This window comes from Ictidomys tridecemlineatus, chromosome X (genome assembly GCF_052094955.1).
Source record: "Ictidomys tridecemlineatus isolate mIctTri1 chromosome X, mIctTri1.hap1, whole genome shotgun sequence".
Classification (NCBI taxonomy): domain Eukaryota; kingdom Metazoa; phylum Chordata; class Mammalia; order Rodentia; family Sciuridae; genus Ictidomys; species Ictidomys tridecemlineatus.
In genome coordinates, this window is record NC_135493.1 from 3,113,925 (window position 1) to 3,134,246 (window position 20,322).

General features: G+C 34.6%; 1 protein-coding gene and 1 long non-coding RNA gene across 7 annotated transcripts in view; one reads left to right on the forward strand and one right to left on the reverse strand.

The window, feature by feature from the left end:
* Gabra3 (gamma-aminobutyric acid type A receptor subunit alpha3) overlaps positions 1–20,322 on the forward strand; it is a 213,235-nt gene that overhangs the window by 159,596 nt on the left and 33,317 nt on the right. For all 6 annotated transcript variants that reach the window (XM_040286804.2, XM_040286798.2, XM_021735402.3 and 3 more), the window contains one exon: positions 16,090–16,172. In XM_040286804.2, coding sequence (XP_040142738.1) covers positions 16,090–16,172 — 83 coding nt within the window. The remainder of the gene's footprint in view (positions 1–16,089; positions 16,173–20,322) is intronic.
* The window catches only part of LOC144371665 (uncharacterized), a 181,876-nt gene that overhangs the window by 129,186 nt on the left and 32,368 nt on the right, over positions 1–20,322 (reverse strand). The gene's annotated exons all lie outside the window — the stretch shown is intronic.

The following is a 20,322-nucleotide window of genomic DNA, read 5'->3' on the forward strand; positions in this document are numbered from 1 at the left end:
TAAGGCTCTGAGGTTTTAGAAATGCTTCTTATTGCATACTCATCTAACACATCTTGGCTGATATATCAAAGGTTCAAAGAGTTTCAAAAAGGTGAGAATGATCACACTGTATGAAAGGACATAAATGTTGAAAAGAAGGTGGGAAAGATAGGCAGTAGAGAGATATGAATGGATATAATGTATGAAGAAGAATTTGGAGAGAATAGAGCAATGGTAGAGAATAGATGGAAGAGAGACATTCTTATACTAAATGAGCAAAGGGGAACAGATTGAAGAGGACCTAGGAGTTCACACAATTGTGGAAAGAATAGAACAGAGTAGTTGTAAACAGAAGAGAGATCATGGAAGGAGGTGGATGGAGGGTTGAAACGATGAGGAAGACATGTGGATGGATAAATCAAGAGAAAGCAAATGGAAGAGAACATAGAGAAGATAGCAATGGGCAATAAAGAAACTGAACACATTAGAGATGGAGAATACTAGAGGAGGAAGAATAGTGAATGAATAAAGAAAACAGGATAGAGGCAAAACTGAATAATGAAAGAGAAGATAGAAGATACATTTCAGTTCTGGAGTTTCCAAAAAGTGAGGAGAGCATTAGAATATTGAAATTTTAAAAAATTTTTAAAAAATATTTTTTAGTTGTTGATAGACCTTCGTATGCAGTGTTGAGAATCCAACCCAGTGTCTCATACACATCAGGCAAGTGTGCTACCACTGAGCCCCAGCCCCTAGAATATTGAACTTTGAAGAAAAAAAGATGAATATTTAGATCAAGGAGGGCAGATGATGAATGAAGCAGAGAAATTGATTAGTCACCTGAAAATAGAGTTGAATGAATATCAAGATGATAATCACTGAGCCCTCCATTTTAGTCTGAATTGGACAAGAAACTGAGATTAGATGATCCGAGAACCTTTATGGAATGTCTTTGTACTTATTTTGAAATACAGAATAGAGGATGTACAGAAGTACAGAAGCAAGGCAAAACCGTTGTTTGTCCTACACAGTAGAGAGTTCACCATGGATCTAGGAAGGTGACTCTGGAGGGCAATCTAGGCTCAAAACTGCAAGATAAAAGCTTGGCTCTTTTTATGGCCCTACAATTGATCCATCTAATGACCTTTAGCAACTCTTGGTCTTATTTCTCCAGTCCTTCATTCTGATGTTTGTAGCTGCCTTCTTAAATGCACATGACAAGCACAAATTGGAAAAGGTCTGCAGGATGCTTAGAATTTTTTGGAAAGTATTATTCTGCAGCATCCATATTATTTTGGTCCTCGGAATTCTTATCTGGATTTTTATGGGAAAGCTACAGAAGGACAAGTACCTAGAAAAATCTAGTGAAGTGTTACATGGATATGTAACTAGGACAGTTGAGAAAGAAGCTTTGCCTTGTCTCATCTTTGGACCTCAGGACAACTATAAAAATGCAGGCCAAAGCTCATTACTTGCTGCTAACTTCATCATCACACATAATAAAATGATTAACAGAACCCAATCCAAGATCCATACACAAATTTCTAATTTCTATTACTCAAGTGTGGACATATATGGAACCTTATTAATGACATCATATTTAGTGATAAGTATATGGATGAACATGTTAATAATATGATTCTTTATACATATTACATATAAATTCTGCACAATACATAGTAGAATATAAAAAGTCCCACTAGCTATCTGAATAGCTAATAGATAAAAAATGGACTGACTTGAATCATTTATTTGATACATTTATAAGTACTTATCATGTTTAATGCTCTGGGATATGTGTATAGCTACAAAGACAAATAAGACACAGGTCATACTCTTAATGACCTTATACTCCAGTAGTTAAAGAGACAAGTGCACATTTAGTAGTACTATAATAAAAAAAAACAACACTTAATATAGGGAAGTCCAAAATGTGATAGTTACAGGATCAGAAAGAAAGACATTTACATGGGAGCATCAAAGAAAACTGCAAAAGAGGCAATCCATATCTTATCTCTTTATTACTGAAGGGAATGTAGTTAATTATCAAAGAGATGAAGAGCAAACTGAGGTATAGGAGGATATTCTAGGCAGTGGAAATAGCATGCACACAGATATGTATTCATAAATTGATATAATCCATCAGAAAATTCATCTCACAAGAGGAAATTAAAGGTACTATGGGAGCATCTAGCAGGGACAATGAAATGAGCCTGTGGGGACATCCACAATAAATTCCTGAGGAAATCACTATTCAACTGAGACTTAAAAGCTGTCTACAGGTAAATTAGATTTTAAAAATTGGAAGAAAATATTCCAGAGAGAGTCCAGCAGGTAGGTAGTTCTGGGGAGTAAGGGAGGGAGGGAGTGATTATACATTGGGAGAAATAAATGAAGATCACTATAACTGCACCAGAAAATAGTACAGAGGAGGTGTCTGGCATGGGGAGCAGTATTAATAAGCATAAAAATTAGGGGGATTCATTGAACATTTGATTTCAAGGAAGGAACTGAAAAGATTTTCATTTTAGATAGATCACTCTGGAAACAGTATAGAAGGCATATTGGCAGAAGGCAAAGTTGAAGATACAGTTTCTAGCAAGAAAGTTGCCATAAAACTAACATAATTATACAAATAACTACTATGTATTGAACACCTATTATGTATCAGGCACTTTATGTAAAATGTGTAATATTCACAATAAGTATTTAATATAGGTATGCAATGCTTATAATTATTATCCCTATTGAATTTATCCAGAAAGTGAAGCTTAAAAATTATAAATGAGTTTCTCAGGATGATAGTGTTATTAGGTAAATGCAGGTTCATCTGGTTCCAGTTATTATTTTTCCCACTAAGTAAGGTTTTGAAGAAGGATATAGATATGCAGTACATTCAAGAAGAAGCATTGAGCTGGTTATGCCTGTAGTCTTAACTACTTGGTACTATAGGAGAATCACAAGTCCACTACCAGCCTAAGCTCTTGGAAAATGGCAGTGATAAGGAAAGGTAGTTGGATATATAGCCAAATAGCATACCTATTTGGAAGGATTTACACATGATAAATGAGGAATGATAATCTGGATGTGACACAATACATTTATCTTATAGTTACATGGAAGGATTATCTTTTTAAAGTGAGAATAAGAGATAGTTTGTGCTAACACAACTTGCTGAACCCAAAAATGTAGTTCAGTGTGATAGAAGTGCATTTCTCATTCCTTCATGTTCAAAGCAGATGTTCTTCATAGACAGGAGACTCATTTCCAAGTGGTAATTTAGGAACCCAAATTACTTTCATTTGGTGATTCTGTCATATTTGATACATGGTTTCCAAGACCACTGTGCTTATCTATATCAAAAGATAGAAAAAGGCGCATGAAGGATTGTGTGTGGGAGGAGTTTACATATTGAGCCTTAAGCAGCATATACTCCTTTTACTGCTGACCTTTTGACTAGAATTGCAAGGCAAGCTGGGTAAAGAAATATCGTTTGTGCCAAGAAAAAGAGTGAAATTTAGTCTCTAACAATTCCAGTTTTGTTATGTGTTGCAATGAAAAGCTCTACTTGCACTCTTGAAGGATCAGTTGGAAACAAGGATGTCAGTTAGTGGACCATTTCATAGTTCAGGGAAGAATAAGCAATGGCAGTGTAAATTAATGAGAGATTTTTTCTTCTTTTTATTATAATTATTAACACATATTTACTGTACAAATTATTGGATTTCACTATGACAATTTCATACATGCATATATTGTGTTTTAAACATGTCCACCCTCTCTCCTACTCCCTGTTGCCTTCTCCTGGGAGAGGTTTTCAATAGAACTTGTGTCCAACTGGAGTAGTTTTGTAAAAGGAGCCTTGAGATTGTCCCTGCCATAATCTCAGTGGATGCTGAATGAATTGTGGTTCTGTTAACAAAAAATAAAACAAAAGCAAAACCAAACCAAATGCCCAATGTTGAAATAGATGAAGATATTTTGGTGAGAGGAGGGAATGGTTAAGAATCTATAATTCTTGAGCATTTGCTGTATACTAAGCACTATCCTAGGTGTTCTGTGTTTGTCTCATTTAATCCTCATAACAATGATCATGTTCATATATACTGGGTCACAGTATAGCATTATAATTAAGAAAATGGAATTCACGGTTGGGGTTGGGGTTTAGTGGTATGGTGCTTGCCTAGCATTTTTGAGGCACTGGATTCTGTTCTTAGCACCACATATAAATAAATAAAATGAAGGTCGATTGACACTAAAAAATGAATATTTAAAAAAGAAGGTTTTTTACAGTTCTTCCTCTGTAAGCTGAGATAATTCATAACAACACTTGCCTTTTAAAGTCATCTTATGGAACAAATGGCATGAGCCATTGAAAGAGTGTGACATGTGTTATGGCACATGACCACTCTCTGGAGGTTTTGTTTTATTGAGAATATTTCCATGGATATAGTTAGTAAACTGAACTTAGGTAGGGCAAAGACACATCAGTCATAAGTGGAAGAGGTGGTATAGAAACTCAAGTCATAGTTAAAGAAAAAATTTTTCCTTCACATCACAACATACAACTTCTGCTAATAAGGTAATGCTCAGTCTATCAATTTTTTAAACATTTATTTTTTAGTTGCAGTTGGACACAATACCTTTATTTTATGTATTTATATGTGGTGCTGAGGATCAAACCCAGGGCCTTGCACATGCTAGGCGAGTGCTGTGCTGCTGAGCCACAACTCCACCCCCCAGTGTATCAATTTTAAATTGTCTGAGATGGACATGACAGGCTTCAGTTGGAAGTGCAGGTCTGGAACCCAAGAGAACTTTGACACAATAGGATTTTGTAAAATTGAATACATTACATCAATTGTCTTCTATGTGTTATGTTACAAGGTAATAGTATCCTATAATGAATCAAATTCAAAGGAAATAGGAACTAGTTTCTCTGTGTTGAATCATCAAGATGAAAAGTGTATTTTCAACCAATTAAGAAAGAGTTTCTGTCATATTCAGTCTATGATGCCTTCCTTTATTCTTTGATTATGTGATTGGGTCAGTTTGCTTAGGCACTTGGGGTGTTACAAGGACAAATTGTTTGAAGGATAAATGCTGCTTGATGGCAGGAGCCCCTTCTCCCTAACTTTAACAATAAAGCTCCTTTCTTCCTTAGTTTAGATGCAAATGGCTTGCACTTGAATTTTCATTATAGAAAGTGCCTCAGAAATGACTAGGAACCCGGGAAAGCATTTGAGCCAGATTGTTAGTTATATCGGATTTAATGTAACCAGAGCAACTGAGCATAGATAGCTTTCTTTCTTTCATGCGGTATTATATATATATATATATAATATATATATATTATATATACATTTATATATATATTACATATATATATAAATATATATATTTTATATATATATATGATGACTTTTTCTCTAGGGGATTCCACCTGCAGTTCCTTATTCATTGAACTAACAACTGACTCACAGAGCCACACTTAGTGAACCTCACTCTAATAAACAGAAGTAAGAGCATAGAAGAGATGGAGTGGCTCATTTAGAGTTCTGAGGAAGCTTCAAATGAGGTGAGAAGCAAGAAATAATATAAAAATTACTCGGTGTGCTCTGTGCAATGATATCAACCCCTGTGCTTCAAGAGCTCACATCTTAGAAGGAAAGATAGGACACATCATTTACACCTCTATAATTCATAATGGAAGTTTCATGAAAAGCCAACAATGGAGTGTTATGAGCTAAAAACTCAGTATTTCCTCAGACTTGGGGGCATGGGCCCATATAATGCAGGGCTTCTCAGGAAAACTGGCTTTTGAGCTGGACATAGGGGAGGAGGAAAATATTACTGGGAGTTATCACATTTATTTCATTTTTCCAGTTCCAGGTGAAAATCAGGGCCTTGAAATAAGAAGGACTTCCATTTCTCCAAAGCAGGAAAGTCATCACTAGGCAGATTGAATTTGCTACAAAGCTCATTTTTAAATGAGAAGAATTTACAGAAGGGTCCCCCTTATTCCAAAAATCCCCAACTATTTTAGATGCTACTCTTAGAGTGGAGACCCTATGTTGCAGTGGCATGAGCATCTAGAGTAAAATCAGGAAATCTGGCACACATTAGTAGTATGATCCTGAGCAAGACATTTCTTCTCACTGGGTTTCAGTTTCTTCTTCTGGAAAATGGGATGGAAATGTCTCATCTGCCTATCTTTCAGACGTATTTTTCAGATAAAGAAGCATTATCTACCACCTGCTATGTGCCAACCACCATCCTAGGATGGAAGTGCAATGATGATTGCTTGAGACTTGAGATCCCCTCTCAAGTTGCTCAGACTTGTGCAAAACACAAACACACAGATACTGAAAATCCTATGTGGTAAGCACTAGGGTATTTGAAGTGCTTTGAAATTTCTGTGAACTTGGGTAACCACTATGCCTACAGGACACAGACAAAGTATCATAGCAGAGGTCATATTTTAGCAAAGTGAGGGAAATGTATTGCACAAATAAAGAGAAAAGGACATTCAGGTAGGGAACAAAGACACATTTTTGTTTAGTGAAATCACAAGTATTTGCAGATGGAGGGAGAGTGAGGGAAAGTATGGGAAAGTGCCAATGTCAGATGGAGCTATACCTCAGAGGTAATTGGTAATACTCAAATGTGCTCCCTCCAAATGCTAAATGCAATAGTAAAGTGATCACCTTCCTTCCCGTGGACTGAGCCTCTTGTCAGTGCCTTGAGGATTTAATGAGAAGTCTGCAGACAACTGGGATTCTTGTGACTAATGCACTGCTTGGTTTGGGTGTTTGGTTGGGATATATTTCAAGTGACTCATCCTGTACCGATAATGGCTATAAGTGATTTACTATCCTTTCTTTTTCACTGTAAATCCTAGACCCTACCCTTTACTCCATGATTATAGAACCAGCCTGCCTGGCACCTCAGGTGCTCTTGATATAGTGTTTTCTATACTTTAGCTTTTAGAAATAACTTTCCTCAGAGTGCAGAGCAGATTGTTATACTTCCAAAATGCCAAGTTGACAGATTATCTACAGTGGGGCACACCCTGAGCTTCAGGAAAACTCATCTTCTATGTAGTTTAAGCTGTCCCCTCCTACATTACCCTTAACAGGTTGACAGCCTTACTGAATAACCAATACATATATTCGGTAGTCTTTAGCCCGTAGAACTCTATTTAGTGTGGAAATTTGTATTTCCTCCAGGGCTCCTCCTTGTTTTTGTCCCCACTTTAAAAAATCAGGCAGGCCAGTAAACCCAATGACTCAAGAGGCTGAGGGAGGAGGAAGGCAAGTTGAGATCAGCCTCAGCAACTTAGTGAGATCCTGTCTCTAAATAAATAAATAAATAAATAAATAAATAGGGCCAAGGATGTAGCTCAATCTTAAAGCTTCCTGGGTGCAATCCCCAGTACAAAAAAATCAGAATCCCACATATAAAAGTCTAGAAATAATTTGATGTTTTTATGTGGGGCATTGTGAAGCTCTACATAACTCATTTTCATTCATATTAATTTTACAGTTTTAAAAACTCTTTAATTGAAGTAAACATGCATATTTTAAGATATGCAAATGTTAAATATACAGCTCCATAACATTCTGGGTAATGAATGTGTGCCAGAGTTTTTGGTAGAGGATAGGTAAGAAAATGGCAAAGTGGCTTAGTAAAGTGAGAGTTATCAAAATATGAGCAATAGAACCTCATTTTTTAGAATGATCCTGTTTCCTTGGTCAAAGGCAAATGATCACATTTTTAATCCATTTGGCCTGCTAGAACAAAATAACCTGGGCTGGATAATTTAAAAGCAGTCAAATTTTTGCTTATGATTTTGAAAGCTTAGAAGTCTAAGATCCAAATTCATTGTCTGGGCTAGGTATCTGCTTCAAAGCAGGCACATACTTGCTGTGTTCCACACAAGGCAGAAAGGGCTAACAATCTCCCTAGGCCTTCTTTTATAAATGCCCTAATCTCACTGATGAAGGCAGAAACCTTATGACTCAATCACCTTCAAAGTTCCCACCACTTAACACTTTGTCATGGAGAATTAATTTTCAACATGTGCATTTTGGGGACACAAACACTCAGACAATAGCAGAAGGTGAGGACATGGATACTATGAGTTGGAAATTTTTTCCCATTGTGTTGGTGCTTTTGTTGGATTTCCATCTAAAAGAAAATGGATGACTAAAACTAATCAATAAAAAATAAAAGCAAATGACTTGCATATGGTATTCATCCTACTTCAGGACATAAGACATATGTATCCTCCAAAAAAATTCTAAAATGCAAAGCACTATATATATATAAAGTGTAAAACAATTACTTGTTTATTTATGAATATTATTCATAAAGTATAATTAAATATAAAATAATCAGCACATAGCATAGTAGAATAATCTTTGATAAGTGTGCTTATTTTGAAAATGTACCTACATATAAACAATGAGATTAAATAAGGGCACAAAATATCTGTGTCATTATAATTTGTGTAATTCCAAAGGAATAAAAAAGAAATTATTTTCTTAGTGGCTTTAAGTCAATAGCAAAGATTCTTAAGTGAAAGAGATGGCATAGCATAAATCACTGGAATAAATGTTGAGAATATCCTCCCATTTTGTAGATTGTTTCTTTACTTTGTTGATTGTTTCCTTGGCCATGCAGAAGCTTTATACTTAGTGTAATCCCATGAATCTATTTTTGTCTGTGCTTTTGAGATATATCCAGAAAAATAATTGCACAGACCAATGTCATGGAACTATCCCCCATGCTTTCTTCCAGTAGTTTCATAGTTTTAAGTATTACAATTAAGCTTTTAACTCATTTTGAGATGACTTTTCATGTGATAAGACAAAAGATATAGTTTCATCTGCATGTAGGTACCTAGTCTCCAGAACACTATTTATTGAAGACTATACTTTCCACATGGTATGTTCTTCACATCTTTAATGAAAATTGTTTGACTATAAATATGTGAATTTATTTCTGGTCTTTATTGTCTGTTGTATTGGTCTGTGTGTCTACATTTGTGCCAGTACCTTGGTCTTTTGATCACCAGAATTTTGTAGTATATTTGAAGGCAAGAATCATGATGCCTTCAGTTTTGTTCTTTGTGCTCATGATGTTTTGGTTCTTGGGGTCTCTTGTGGTTCTATGTGCATTTTAAGGGTTTTTTCCCTATTCCCATGAAAAAATATCATTGGTATTTTCAAAGGACTAGCATTGAATGTATAGGTACTTTATTATTTTTTATTTGTTCTTTTTAGATACACATGACAATAGAGTGTATTTTGATATATTATACATACATAGATTATAACTTATTCTAACAAATATAGGTCATTTTGAGTAGTATGAACATTTAAATAATATTAATTCTTCCAATTCATGTACACAGGGTATTCTTCCATTTATTTGTATCTTCTCCAAGAACTTTCATCACTGTTTTATAGTTTTCATTGTGAAGAGCTTTACTCTCCTTGGTTAAATTTGTCCCTAAGTATTTTATTTTATTATTTCATGACTGTATAAATGGGATATTTTGTCTTGTTTTTCTTTTTCAGATAATTCACTGTGTATAGAAATGCTACTAATTTTTGTTTGTTGTTTATATGCTGATTTTGTACTCTTAAATTTCACTGAGTTTGTTCATTATTTCTAACAGTTTACAGACAGATTTTTGTTTTTGGAGATTCTGTATAAAGGATCATGTTGTCTGCAAATAGGAATGGTTTAACTTCTTTCTTTCCAATGTGGGTTTCTTACCTTCCCTTCTTTTCCTTTTGTCTTCTCCTTTTTCCCTCTCTTACTTGCTAACTGTTCATGCTATAAATTTCAGTACTCTTGAATAGGAGTGATGAGAGTGGACATCTTTGTCTTGGAGGAAAACATATCAATTTTTCCTGCCAAATATAATATTACTGTAGGCTTACCTTATGGCTATACCATATGGTCTTTATCCTGTTGAAGTACTTCTTCTATATCTACTTTGTTGAGAGTTTATAAAATCTTGATAAAAATATTTTTATCAGATATATTTCACAAATATATCCATAGACTTTGTGCCCTTTTTTTCATTTTCATGGTGATATCTTTTGATGAGCAAAAGTTTCGAAATTTGATGGAGTCTAATTTATAGTATTCTGTCTTTTATGGATCACGTTTTGGTGTAGTGTCTAAGATATCTTTGCCTAACAGGATAACGAAGATTTTTTCCTATGTTCTGCTTTAAAAAATTTAGTTCTTAAATTTATAATATATTATTAGATGATTTTTGCTTATGCTTTGGAAAAGGGTCTATGTTCATTTTTAAAAATTATTATTATTAACATGTATTAATTGTACATTTTAGTGGAATTTGGTGTGATTTTTCAACTCAGGCATACCATTTTCCTGTATCAAATACAACCTATTATTACCTATCCCACACACATCCTTCTCAACCTCTAATAATCATTATTCTACATTTAGATTGATTTTTTGGTATCTTGTACATATGAGACACAATATGTAGTATTTGTATTTCTGTGTCTGGCTTATTTTACTTAATATATTGCCCTCCAGTTCTTTGTGGCTTCTTTACAGCTGAATAATATTCCATTGGATATATACAGCATTTTATTTTTCCATTCATCCATTGATGGGCATTGAGGCTGTTTCTATGCCTGAACTATTGTGAAAAGTACCACAGAAAACATGGGCATTTGGGAGTCTCTTTGGCATAGTGATTTCATTTCCTTTGTATCCATACCCATTGGAATAGCTAGATCATATGATAGATCTGTTTTTAGGTTGTTGAGGAGACTCCATATTGTTCTACATAATAGCTGTACCAATTTATATTTCTCCCAAGAGTTTATACCTGTTCCTTTTCTCCCCATCCTCACCAATATTCATCATTTAGTTTTTTGAGTTCCCTATATATTCTGGATATTAGCTGCTTGCAATATGTCTGGTTTGGAAATATTTTTCCCTTTCTGTAGGTTGCCTCCTCTGTTAATTATTTCCCCTTTGTTGTATATAAGCTTTGTAGTTTGCTGTTTTGACTATTCTAGATTCTTTGTGTTTTGGTTTAAGTTTTAGAACCAATTTACCAGTTTTACTAAAAGAAAAACTTCTGAAATTTTGAAAAGAAATTTTGAATTTATAGAGCAATTTGGTGAGAATTGACATCTTAATGGCTTTAGATCTTCTAAATATATATGCACAGAATGTCTGAACATATCACCTCTAAACAAAGACAGTTTAGATTTTTGCTTTCCAATTTTTGTCTTATATTTCTTTGCTTGTCTAATTTTAGCCAGCTTTTCTGAAATATTATACGTATGTCAGAAAATGCACCCTTTCTTTAAAGTGCACAATTAAATGATTTATAACATAATTGCAGTTGTGCAAACATCACCAATATCTATCTAACCTAGAATATTTTACTCATCTCCTTAAAAATAACTCCATATTTATAATAGTCATGTCCTGTTGGTTTTCTTTTTGGAGTGACTAAAATCTCTAATATTGTGGTAAATAACAGAGAACAGACATTCTTGCCTCATGGAACAAATAAGTAACAGTCCTTTAGTATTGAGTGTGGTGCTAGATATAAGGTTTTGTGGTTGTTTTTTTTTTTCAAATGCCCTTTATCAGATGAGAAAGTTGCCTTCTATCTCAAGATTTTCAAGAGGTTTGAGTCGTGATCACTGTTAGATTTCATAACTCTGCTTGAGTCCTTGTCCTGTTTCAATTTATTCTCTACACAGCTGCCAGAATTATCCTAAAATATTAGTCAAATCAATACCTCCATATACTCTCTACCCATACTTATTTTTCTCCCTGGGGCATATCACCTTTTAATATGCTCTACAATTTACTTATTTATATTGTTTATTTCGTTTTACTCCACTCAGATTTATGCCCTAAGTGGACAATCTTCATAAGTTCCCTAATATAATTACATTGTTTAGGACAATATCTTGATGCATAGTAGGTAACCAATAAATATTTGTTGAATACACCAGTGAGTCAAGAAACTTTCAACCAGCTCTTTCCCAGAGATGTTGGATTATTCTGGGCAAGTTACCTTCCCTCTGTTTTCTCATACATAAAATATATGGGGGGGGGGTAAAACTAGATGCTTTATATAAAGCTCTTCTAGTCCCAAAATTGTATAAAAGAAGGTATATGCCCAGATATTATTCTGCTAATTAATCACATCAAGATACTGTTTTTTTTGTGGAACCCCAAGAATCCCCAAACGCTGTCTTGCCCAATGCACACCTACTCTTTGCAAGCTTTTAGTACAAATAGGTCTTTAAGAAATAAGTTATCCAGTAATTCATTCATTGTGTGTTCCTTGAATACCTATAATGTGCTAGGTTCTTGGCACATGTCAAACAGAAAAAAAGATAAAAATACCTAACCTTATGATGAATAAAAAAATTATAGAGTATGTTGTAGGTTAGTTTCAAAAGAAATAAAGGAAGAAAGAAAGAAAGAAAGAAAGAAAGAAAGAAAGAAAGAAAGAAAGAAAGAAAGAAAGAAAGAAAGAGCATAGCAATGTTTACTATCCACGGGGTGGGTAGAAAACTGAGAATACAGAGAAGGCCCCATTTAGAAGGAGTAATTAGAAATAGACTTGAAAAAAAGTGTGAGGATTAGTCATCCAGGCATTTGCAAGAAGAACATTCTGGGCCAAGAGCATAGTCAATGCAAAAGCCATGATGTCAGAGAACTTGGCATGTTGAAAGAACTACAGCCAAGTGACTTATGCCTCCTGATATCCTGGACATCCATGAAGTTATTGAATAAATAGTGAATGGGTGAATGGGTTTTGTTTAACTGTTTAGGACACTAAAGTTGGGAATAGTCTAATACCTAAACACAAAGTCTTTCTTATTTTTCCTTCTAAATGTTTTTAGTATCTCTTTCTATGTCTACTGCTAATATCTTAGTTCATATCCCTTTCATCTTTTAATGAGACTGCAGTAATAAATAATCTCTCTGATCAATCACTCTGTAGGTATCATCCTCCAGTTCATAATCCCATAAATTAAATGATGATTTCCATTTATTGTGAATGTTATCATTCTGAACGTCTAAATTTTGTATCATTGACTTGATCAGACTAGGAAAGAAAAGCATTTTACATAGATTATGGAATGGACTATTTGGAAGAAAAACTTAAATATTGTTACTATCTGGATAAATGACAAAACTGAAGCACTTATTCCTCTGGCATGAAGTTATAAGAAAATCAAGCTCAATTGCTTTCCAGTCAGCCACCTCTTCATAGCTAACTGGTCAGCATCTCTAAACATGGCTGATAGATGTGAAACAACTTCACAAATGATCAGAACAATAATAGATATTGCTCAAAGCAGGATATCTAAAGCATATGTACCTAGATGTGCATTAGCAACAACTCCAGGTTGGAAGGCAGAAACCAACTGTGTACCCTTCAGTAAATACTTACCCATCTCTAATATTCAGTATGTCCATCTCTAAGCAGCAAGAGGTTGGAACTAAAAGACAAGTATGCTTTCAGCTCTAACTAATCTCTTGGATATTTACAAAATTTCCTATGTATCTTGAACAAAAGTTCAGTTCTTCCACCAGTCTGTAAAATCCCACCAATTTGACCTTTATTCTTCAGGCATAAAGGTGATTTCATGACATAAGAGAAATATATTTCACTGAGAAACCTGTTCCTTGTGTTGGATACTGAAAAGATTCCATGAGGGTTTAATAAAGAAAATTGTGTTCTTGCTCTCCACTTACATTATTATTTCCAAGATACTGCCTCTTATGAGTAATGTCAAGGGGAAATTACTTCATGTGTACCAGCAGTCCTTGGGATGTGGAGAATAAGATCACAACAAATAGATTATAAAGACAGGATGCAAAGGTAGTGATTTCTGATTAGGAGCAGGTTTGTAATAACTTTCCTATCTTCCTTTTCATCCACTTCTCTCTCATCCCACCTAAGCACAGAGAAGAAAAAGTAGATGTTTGTGGGGGCAGGGGACTTCACAAGCCAAATAATGCTGTGTTCTTTCCATTGGTTCTTCTTAGATCCTAATGCTCTCTGACCTCTGGTGAAATACAGTATTCCCTTCTTGTCCTCCCTCTCTCCTTCCACTTTGCTATTTACTTTAATTTTAATATCCCTTCTAGCTTTTTCTGCACCAGGAAGCATTCTGACTGTACCCAGATAGTGCACCAACTCCTGTTCTATGTTAATGAGTTAACTGCATATGTAATTATTATTGTTCACCTCTTATACAGTAATCATTGTGCAGTAGTGGTTATTGCTCTTATTCTTCCTTATTTTCTTGGTATTTTCCTGTAACTACCTTAAACACAGGAAATGTTTACTTAGATATAACCATAGATAATCACAGCATCTCTGGTGTGACTAAAAGATTCCCAAGGAGGGATTTACCTTCGGGTAAATAGAAGATAACTAATGCAAAACAATCTCTGTATTGGCACTCCTGTCCTCTGGTTGTATGATTCTGAGTAACTCAATTTAACTCTGTGGATTCTTGTCTCTGAAATAGGAATAATAATAATACCTCCAATATTTACTTCACAGAGGTACCAAAGGGAAAAAATGGAATAAATAGCATCCTTCTTCCAGGCAACTAGGATAACTATGTCACAAATATTAGGGACAGATTTGAGTAAGATTATCTGAATGTGAATATGCTTTAGAAGCTGTAACATTCTGTGAACATCTCATGGGTTATTAGCAATGATCATTATAATCATAATAATTATACATTACATTTCTTTGCCTTCCTAAACATATGAATATCTATAATTTCACAATAAATATCTTCTGCTATCTCACTGTCATCAACCAAAGATAAACATTGTCAGATAGCAGTGGCCTGGAGGATATCCTCTTGATGGGATCCTCCTACCTTACACTGTTACTGTACATTGGGATTGAGGATGAGAAATGGAGATTCTGCACATAGGATTTCTACAGGCCTTTGTAAATTTGTTGCCTCAACTTTGATAATTCCTAAAAGTGAGGCATATTCCTCTCTATTTGATATACTGATGACTCATTAGGCATAGATTCTGGCCCCTAGGTGTATTTGGATCCTGAAAAATTATAAGCAGGGTACCTAAGGGAAGAAGCTACTGGGAAAATGAATAACACCAAAATTGACAACTAGCTTCTCAACTTATTAGAACTTCAGGGGGATGGCAGCAATTGGGTTAGATATAACCAGGAGCTATATAGAAGTACTTCATAAGACTACATTTCAAAGAACTCTGAATGTTTACTGTGTAGGTCTCATTTCTACCTAAGAGACTACAATGTAGGCCAAACGAAGTTGAGCCTCAAAAAATGAGAAATAATTCAGAGGGAAACTTTGGCATAGATTATTTAGACAGACTAATGTAAGAGAGAGTATATGAACATGGCAAATCAAACCCCATCCAGATTTCCACTCTTCAGACTTGACCCCTAAGGATCTGAGGATCTGATGATTCTGATGTCCTCTATTACCTTTGTGTTTATTTTTTATGAAGTGTGTGTGTGTGTGTGTGTGTGTGTGTGTGTGTGTTCTCCAAGAATCATCTCTTTCAAAAAAGCCATAACAGTTCCTGTGATCAGCAGAATCCTTTTTGGGGTCTTTCTGTTCATTATCAGGGTAAAATATATTCTTTCTACACATTATCTTCTCAAGTGCAATCTTTAAATTGGATAACTCACATAATAGCCTGCTGAGAATTATTTCAGAAATAATTAAGCTGTGGTCGGGAGCGAATGAGTCAGAACCTGGTATTTCCAGTCTTCTTGGAGAGTGGCTAAGGAAGTACTATTTGACTAGTTAAATTTATTTTTTTTCTAAGGTGGGGTTCAGATCTGATCTAAAAATATGAATACTGAATATCGATCTGAGACCTATCTAGTTCGTTTAATTCATCTTGTATGTTTATAAAGATTCAGAGAACCTAAATAAGCAAAATTTCCTGTCATTCTTAGGACTGTACAATTGCTGTCAAGTGGGATCTGAGCTTCATGGTGAATAACATGTAATTTAGCATTATTTCATTTTCTGTCTTTCTTTCTTTTAGATTAACAATTCATGCTGAGTGTCCTATGCATTTGGAAGATTTTCCCATGGATGTGCATGCCTGTCCACTGAAGTTTGGAAGCTGTATGTATTTTCTCAGTTGTTCACCTAATCTTTTTCCAAAAGAAACTTATTATATCCCATTTTGTTCCCTTGAAGTTTCTTAAGCTGAGGCCTTTTATTTTAGATGTTATGGGAGTGGGTTAGGAGAGTGAAGTCAAGTAGTACTAACTGATCAGCAGGAGGAGACAGCCCTTAACAGAGTTTTCTTTCCTAGCAACAAACCTTACTTCACCATTTTAGACTAATTTCTCTGTCAGATTGAAGCATCAACATCTGTTTTCTAAATTGCCCAGAGGAGAGAGCACAACAGAGCTGGTATATAGCACAGGAACAGCTTCCTAAGAACAAGATCTCTCAGAGAACGTGATTATATTTTTGAAGTGTCCATTTTACCTGCGTCTTGATATACCTCTGCCCAATTCTCAAAAGTAAATGGTAGACAGGAAGAAACTCTGGAGACTTTATCTTTTAGAGTATTGCATTTCTCAGTAGCTGCAAATTTTACAGAGAGTAGATACTCCATTTTCAAATGAATTAGAAAAATCAAAGTTGAATAAAAATTGAGGGTTTCTGAATCTAAGAATTGCATAGTAACTTATGTAAGGAGTCATCAGATTAATATATCAAGATCTGTGATGATCACGTCTAAATTAGATTTTGCTCTGTTTTGAAATAGAAAGTGCTATTCAAAAGACTCAAATAATTATGTATGACATATCTTTTCAATCATTAGTTTGTCAAATATTTACAGATTGCCTCCTTTGTGTCAGCTTCTATTCTAGGAGTTTGGAATGCATACATGAATAAAACAAAAACCTCTGCCCTTGTGGAGTTTATATGATAAGAGAGGGATGGTGAAAGATAAAATAAACAATGAATAAAAAGTAAAGTATAAAATAGGTTGTAAAATGAGAAGAACCATGGGGAAACATGAAAGCACTACAGAATAAGGAGAATCAGTCATGCCTAGACAGAGAATAGGTGTTACTATTGTAATTGAAAACAGAGTGATCAGGATCACCCTATTTTATTTTGAAACAATATGGAGTTGGGGAGGCTAGGGAGAGGATGTGTAACAGGTACCAAAATGCAGTTAGGTAGGAGGAATAAGTTCTACTGTTCTATAGCATAGTTGGATGACTATAGATAGTTGTTACTTTGTATGTATTTGACAATAGCTAGAAGAGAAGTTTTGGACTATTCCCAGCACAAAGAAATCATGAATGTTTGGAGTAATTGCATATGCTAATTACCCTAATTATCCTGATTTGATCTTCATAAGATCACAATCATAATTCATACAATTGTATACATGTATTGAAATATCACACTGCACTTCATAAATGTCAGTTATTATGTTGTCAATTAAAATTTTTCAAAAAGTGACATTTGAGCAGAAATTTTTATGAAGTAGAGGGGTTAACAATGCAGATATCTGAGGGAATAATGCTCTAGGAAACAGTAACTGCCCAAGGAAAAGATCAGAACAGTATCTGCTTGTTCAATAAATATCAGAACAAACAATGTGGCTTCCCAGAATAAGTGGAAAGCACTGGAAAAGGATGATACTAAAGAGGGGACCAGGTCATCTAGAGTCTTGTAGGGCATTAGAGGGGTTTGAATTATATGCCAAGGGACAATGAAGAGTGATTAGAATATTTTAAACAAAATAATGCCATTATCTACTTATTTTTAAAAACATATTACAAGGGAGTTTTAAAATAATTAGAGACAGGATATAAGCAGGAAGTTCAAGTAAATGATTATTGCAATATTTCAGGTGACATATAATCATGGAGAGATAATGGAAATCATTGAACTATCTCAAGTCAAAGATGCTGATGGATCATCTCACAGAGATAGTGATAAAAGTGATGAGAAGTGTCCTGATTCTGGATATGTTCTGAAGGGAGATACAACAGGTCCTCATGATGGATTACATGTGTAGCATTATGACAGAGAACTCTCTGGTGACTTGTAGATTTTTGTACTAATGGATCTGCTATTGAACGAGACTAGTAATACTTCCATTTTGGGTAGGACAGAGTTGATTGTTTGTGACCATTGCTCTCATAGTAAACAACTAGAAAACCTAAAGTATAGAATGGATAAGTATAGAAGAGACTAAAACTCTAGAGAAAGTGGGAGAACCTTTCATACATCAAATTATGATCTAACTTTCTATATCCCTGGGGCAATTTGCTAATTCTGGTCTTGGGTTGCAGCTTGGATTCAGTTTGACTTCATTAACAGAGCATGAGGCCATAATTCAACATGAAAAGAAAGCATTGAAAAGCAGAGTTGCCTTTCCCACATTTTCTCAATGGTAAACAGAAATATATGGCAGATTGTCAGTTTAAAACCTTAGGAGCTATGTCGTAGTTACAAGGGAACAATAGGGACACACTGGATTTAAGAAAAACTATAATCCAGCTCAGTCCCATATGAGATTAAGGTGAAATTTTCACACATATCAAGGAAGGAATGAAGCCTCAGAAGAGAGGCTTCTATCTTAGTTTTACAGTTTTACATGCAATGTTTGGAATTTAATTTAAAAAATTGTGAGTCATATGAAAAAGCATGGCCATATGACCTAAAACCAAGATTTATAAGCAAGAACACAAAATATTAAAAAAATGCAGTTTATAGAAAAAGACTTTAAAATGTTTGGCTAATATGTTCAGGAAGAAAAAGAGGAAAAAATGAATAGAGGAGAAAAAAGATAGACCATTTCAGGTGAAAATTGAAATCTATAAGAAGAATAAATTGAAAATTACTTATAGAAAAGTATAATATTTAAAATTCAGATTTCATACATAGATTAACAAGCAGAAAACAATGTTAGATACCTGGAAAATGAGTGAATGAAAAAATAGCACAATTGAAGCACAGAAAAACAAAATAAAGAAAAGAGTAAGAAGCACGTAGGACATAGCAAAATAAATTGAAATGAGTGATTTTATAGAAGGACCACAGGCAGAGAAAGGAGCAAAAAAATCATCAACTAGTTAATGCAAAACATTTTAAAACTGATGAAAATTATTAATTCAAAGACAAAGCATGCAAACACACAAAGCACAATAAACCGGAAGAAAACAATGCAAGAATAAAGCCAGAGAATTTTCAGGCAAATATAATCCAGTATCAATTATCTACAACTATTTTAAAGCAATAATAATTCAGACAAGGTATTGTTGCAAAGACAGATGTATACACTGATGGGACAGAGTAGAAAAGAGACATTTGATTCTTATTTCACATCATGTACAGAAATAAATTCCAGATGGATTTGTAGATCTAAATGTAAAAGGGTGAAAGGGAAAATGGTAAAGATTTTAGAAGAAAACATAATAAAATACCTTTATGATCTTTAAAGTGGTAGAGATTGTACCTTATACAATACTTTCTCTCTCTCTCTCTCTCTCTCTCTCTCTCTCTCTCTCTCTCTCTCTCACACACACACACACACACACACACACACACACACACACACACACACACACAGAGTAACCAATTACATTAGCAGAAAATGCAAATTAAAATCCAAAGTGCATTACTGTTCACTCACTGAAATAATCAAAATGAAAACGACAGAAAACATCACATATTGGTGAGGATGCAGAACAAATCTGTGCTGTCATGATGTACTGATAGGAGTATAGGTGTGGTGGTGCAGACCTGTAACCCAGCAGCTCCGGAGGCTGAGGCAGGGAGATTGTGAGTTCAAACCCAGCCTCAGCCAAAGTGAGGCCCTAAGCAACTCATTGAGACTCTGTCTCTAAATAAAATACAAAATAGGGCTGGGGATGTGGCTCAGTGGTTGAGTGACCCTGAGTTCAATCACCAATACCCTGCTCCCTCCTCAAACCAAAAAGAGTATAACTTCATAAAGTTTTGGGAAAAGTATTTGGTGGAATCTAATAAAGCTGAATATATACATAACATATAAGCTTGCATCTCTAGACCACAGTTTGTTTCCATTTGTTTCCAAATTAAGACAGTGTTTATATTAACCAAAAGGCACAAATGTATTTTTATTAGTGTACTATAGTTATACATAATATTAGAGTTAATTTTGACATAATTATACATGCATAGAATATAATTTGTTCCAATATCATTCCCCAGTACTTTCCCTTACCCTCTTCTCCTCCCTTTCCCTATTCCCTTT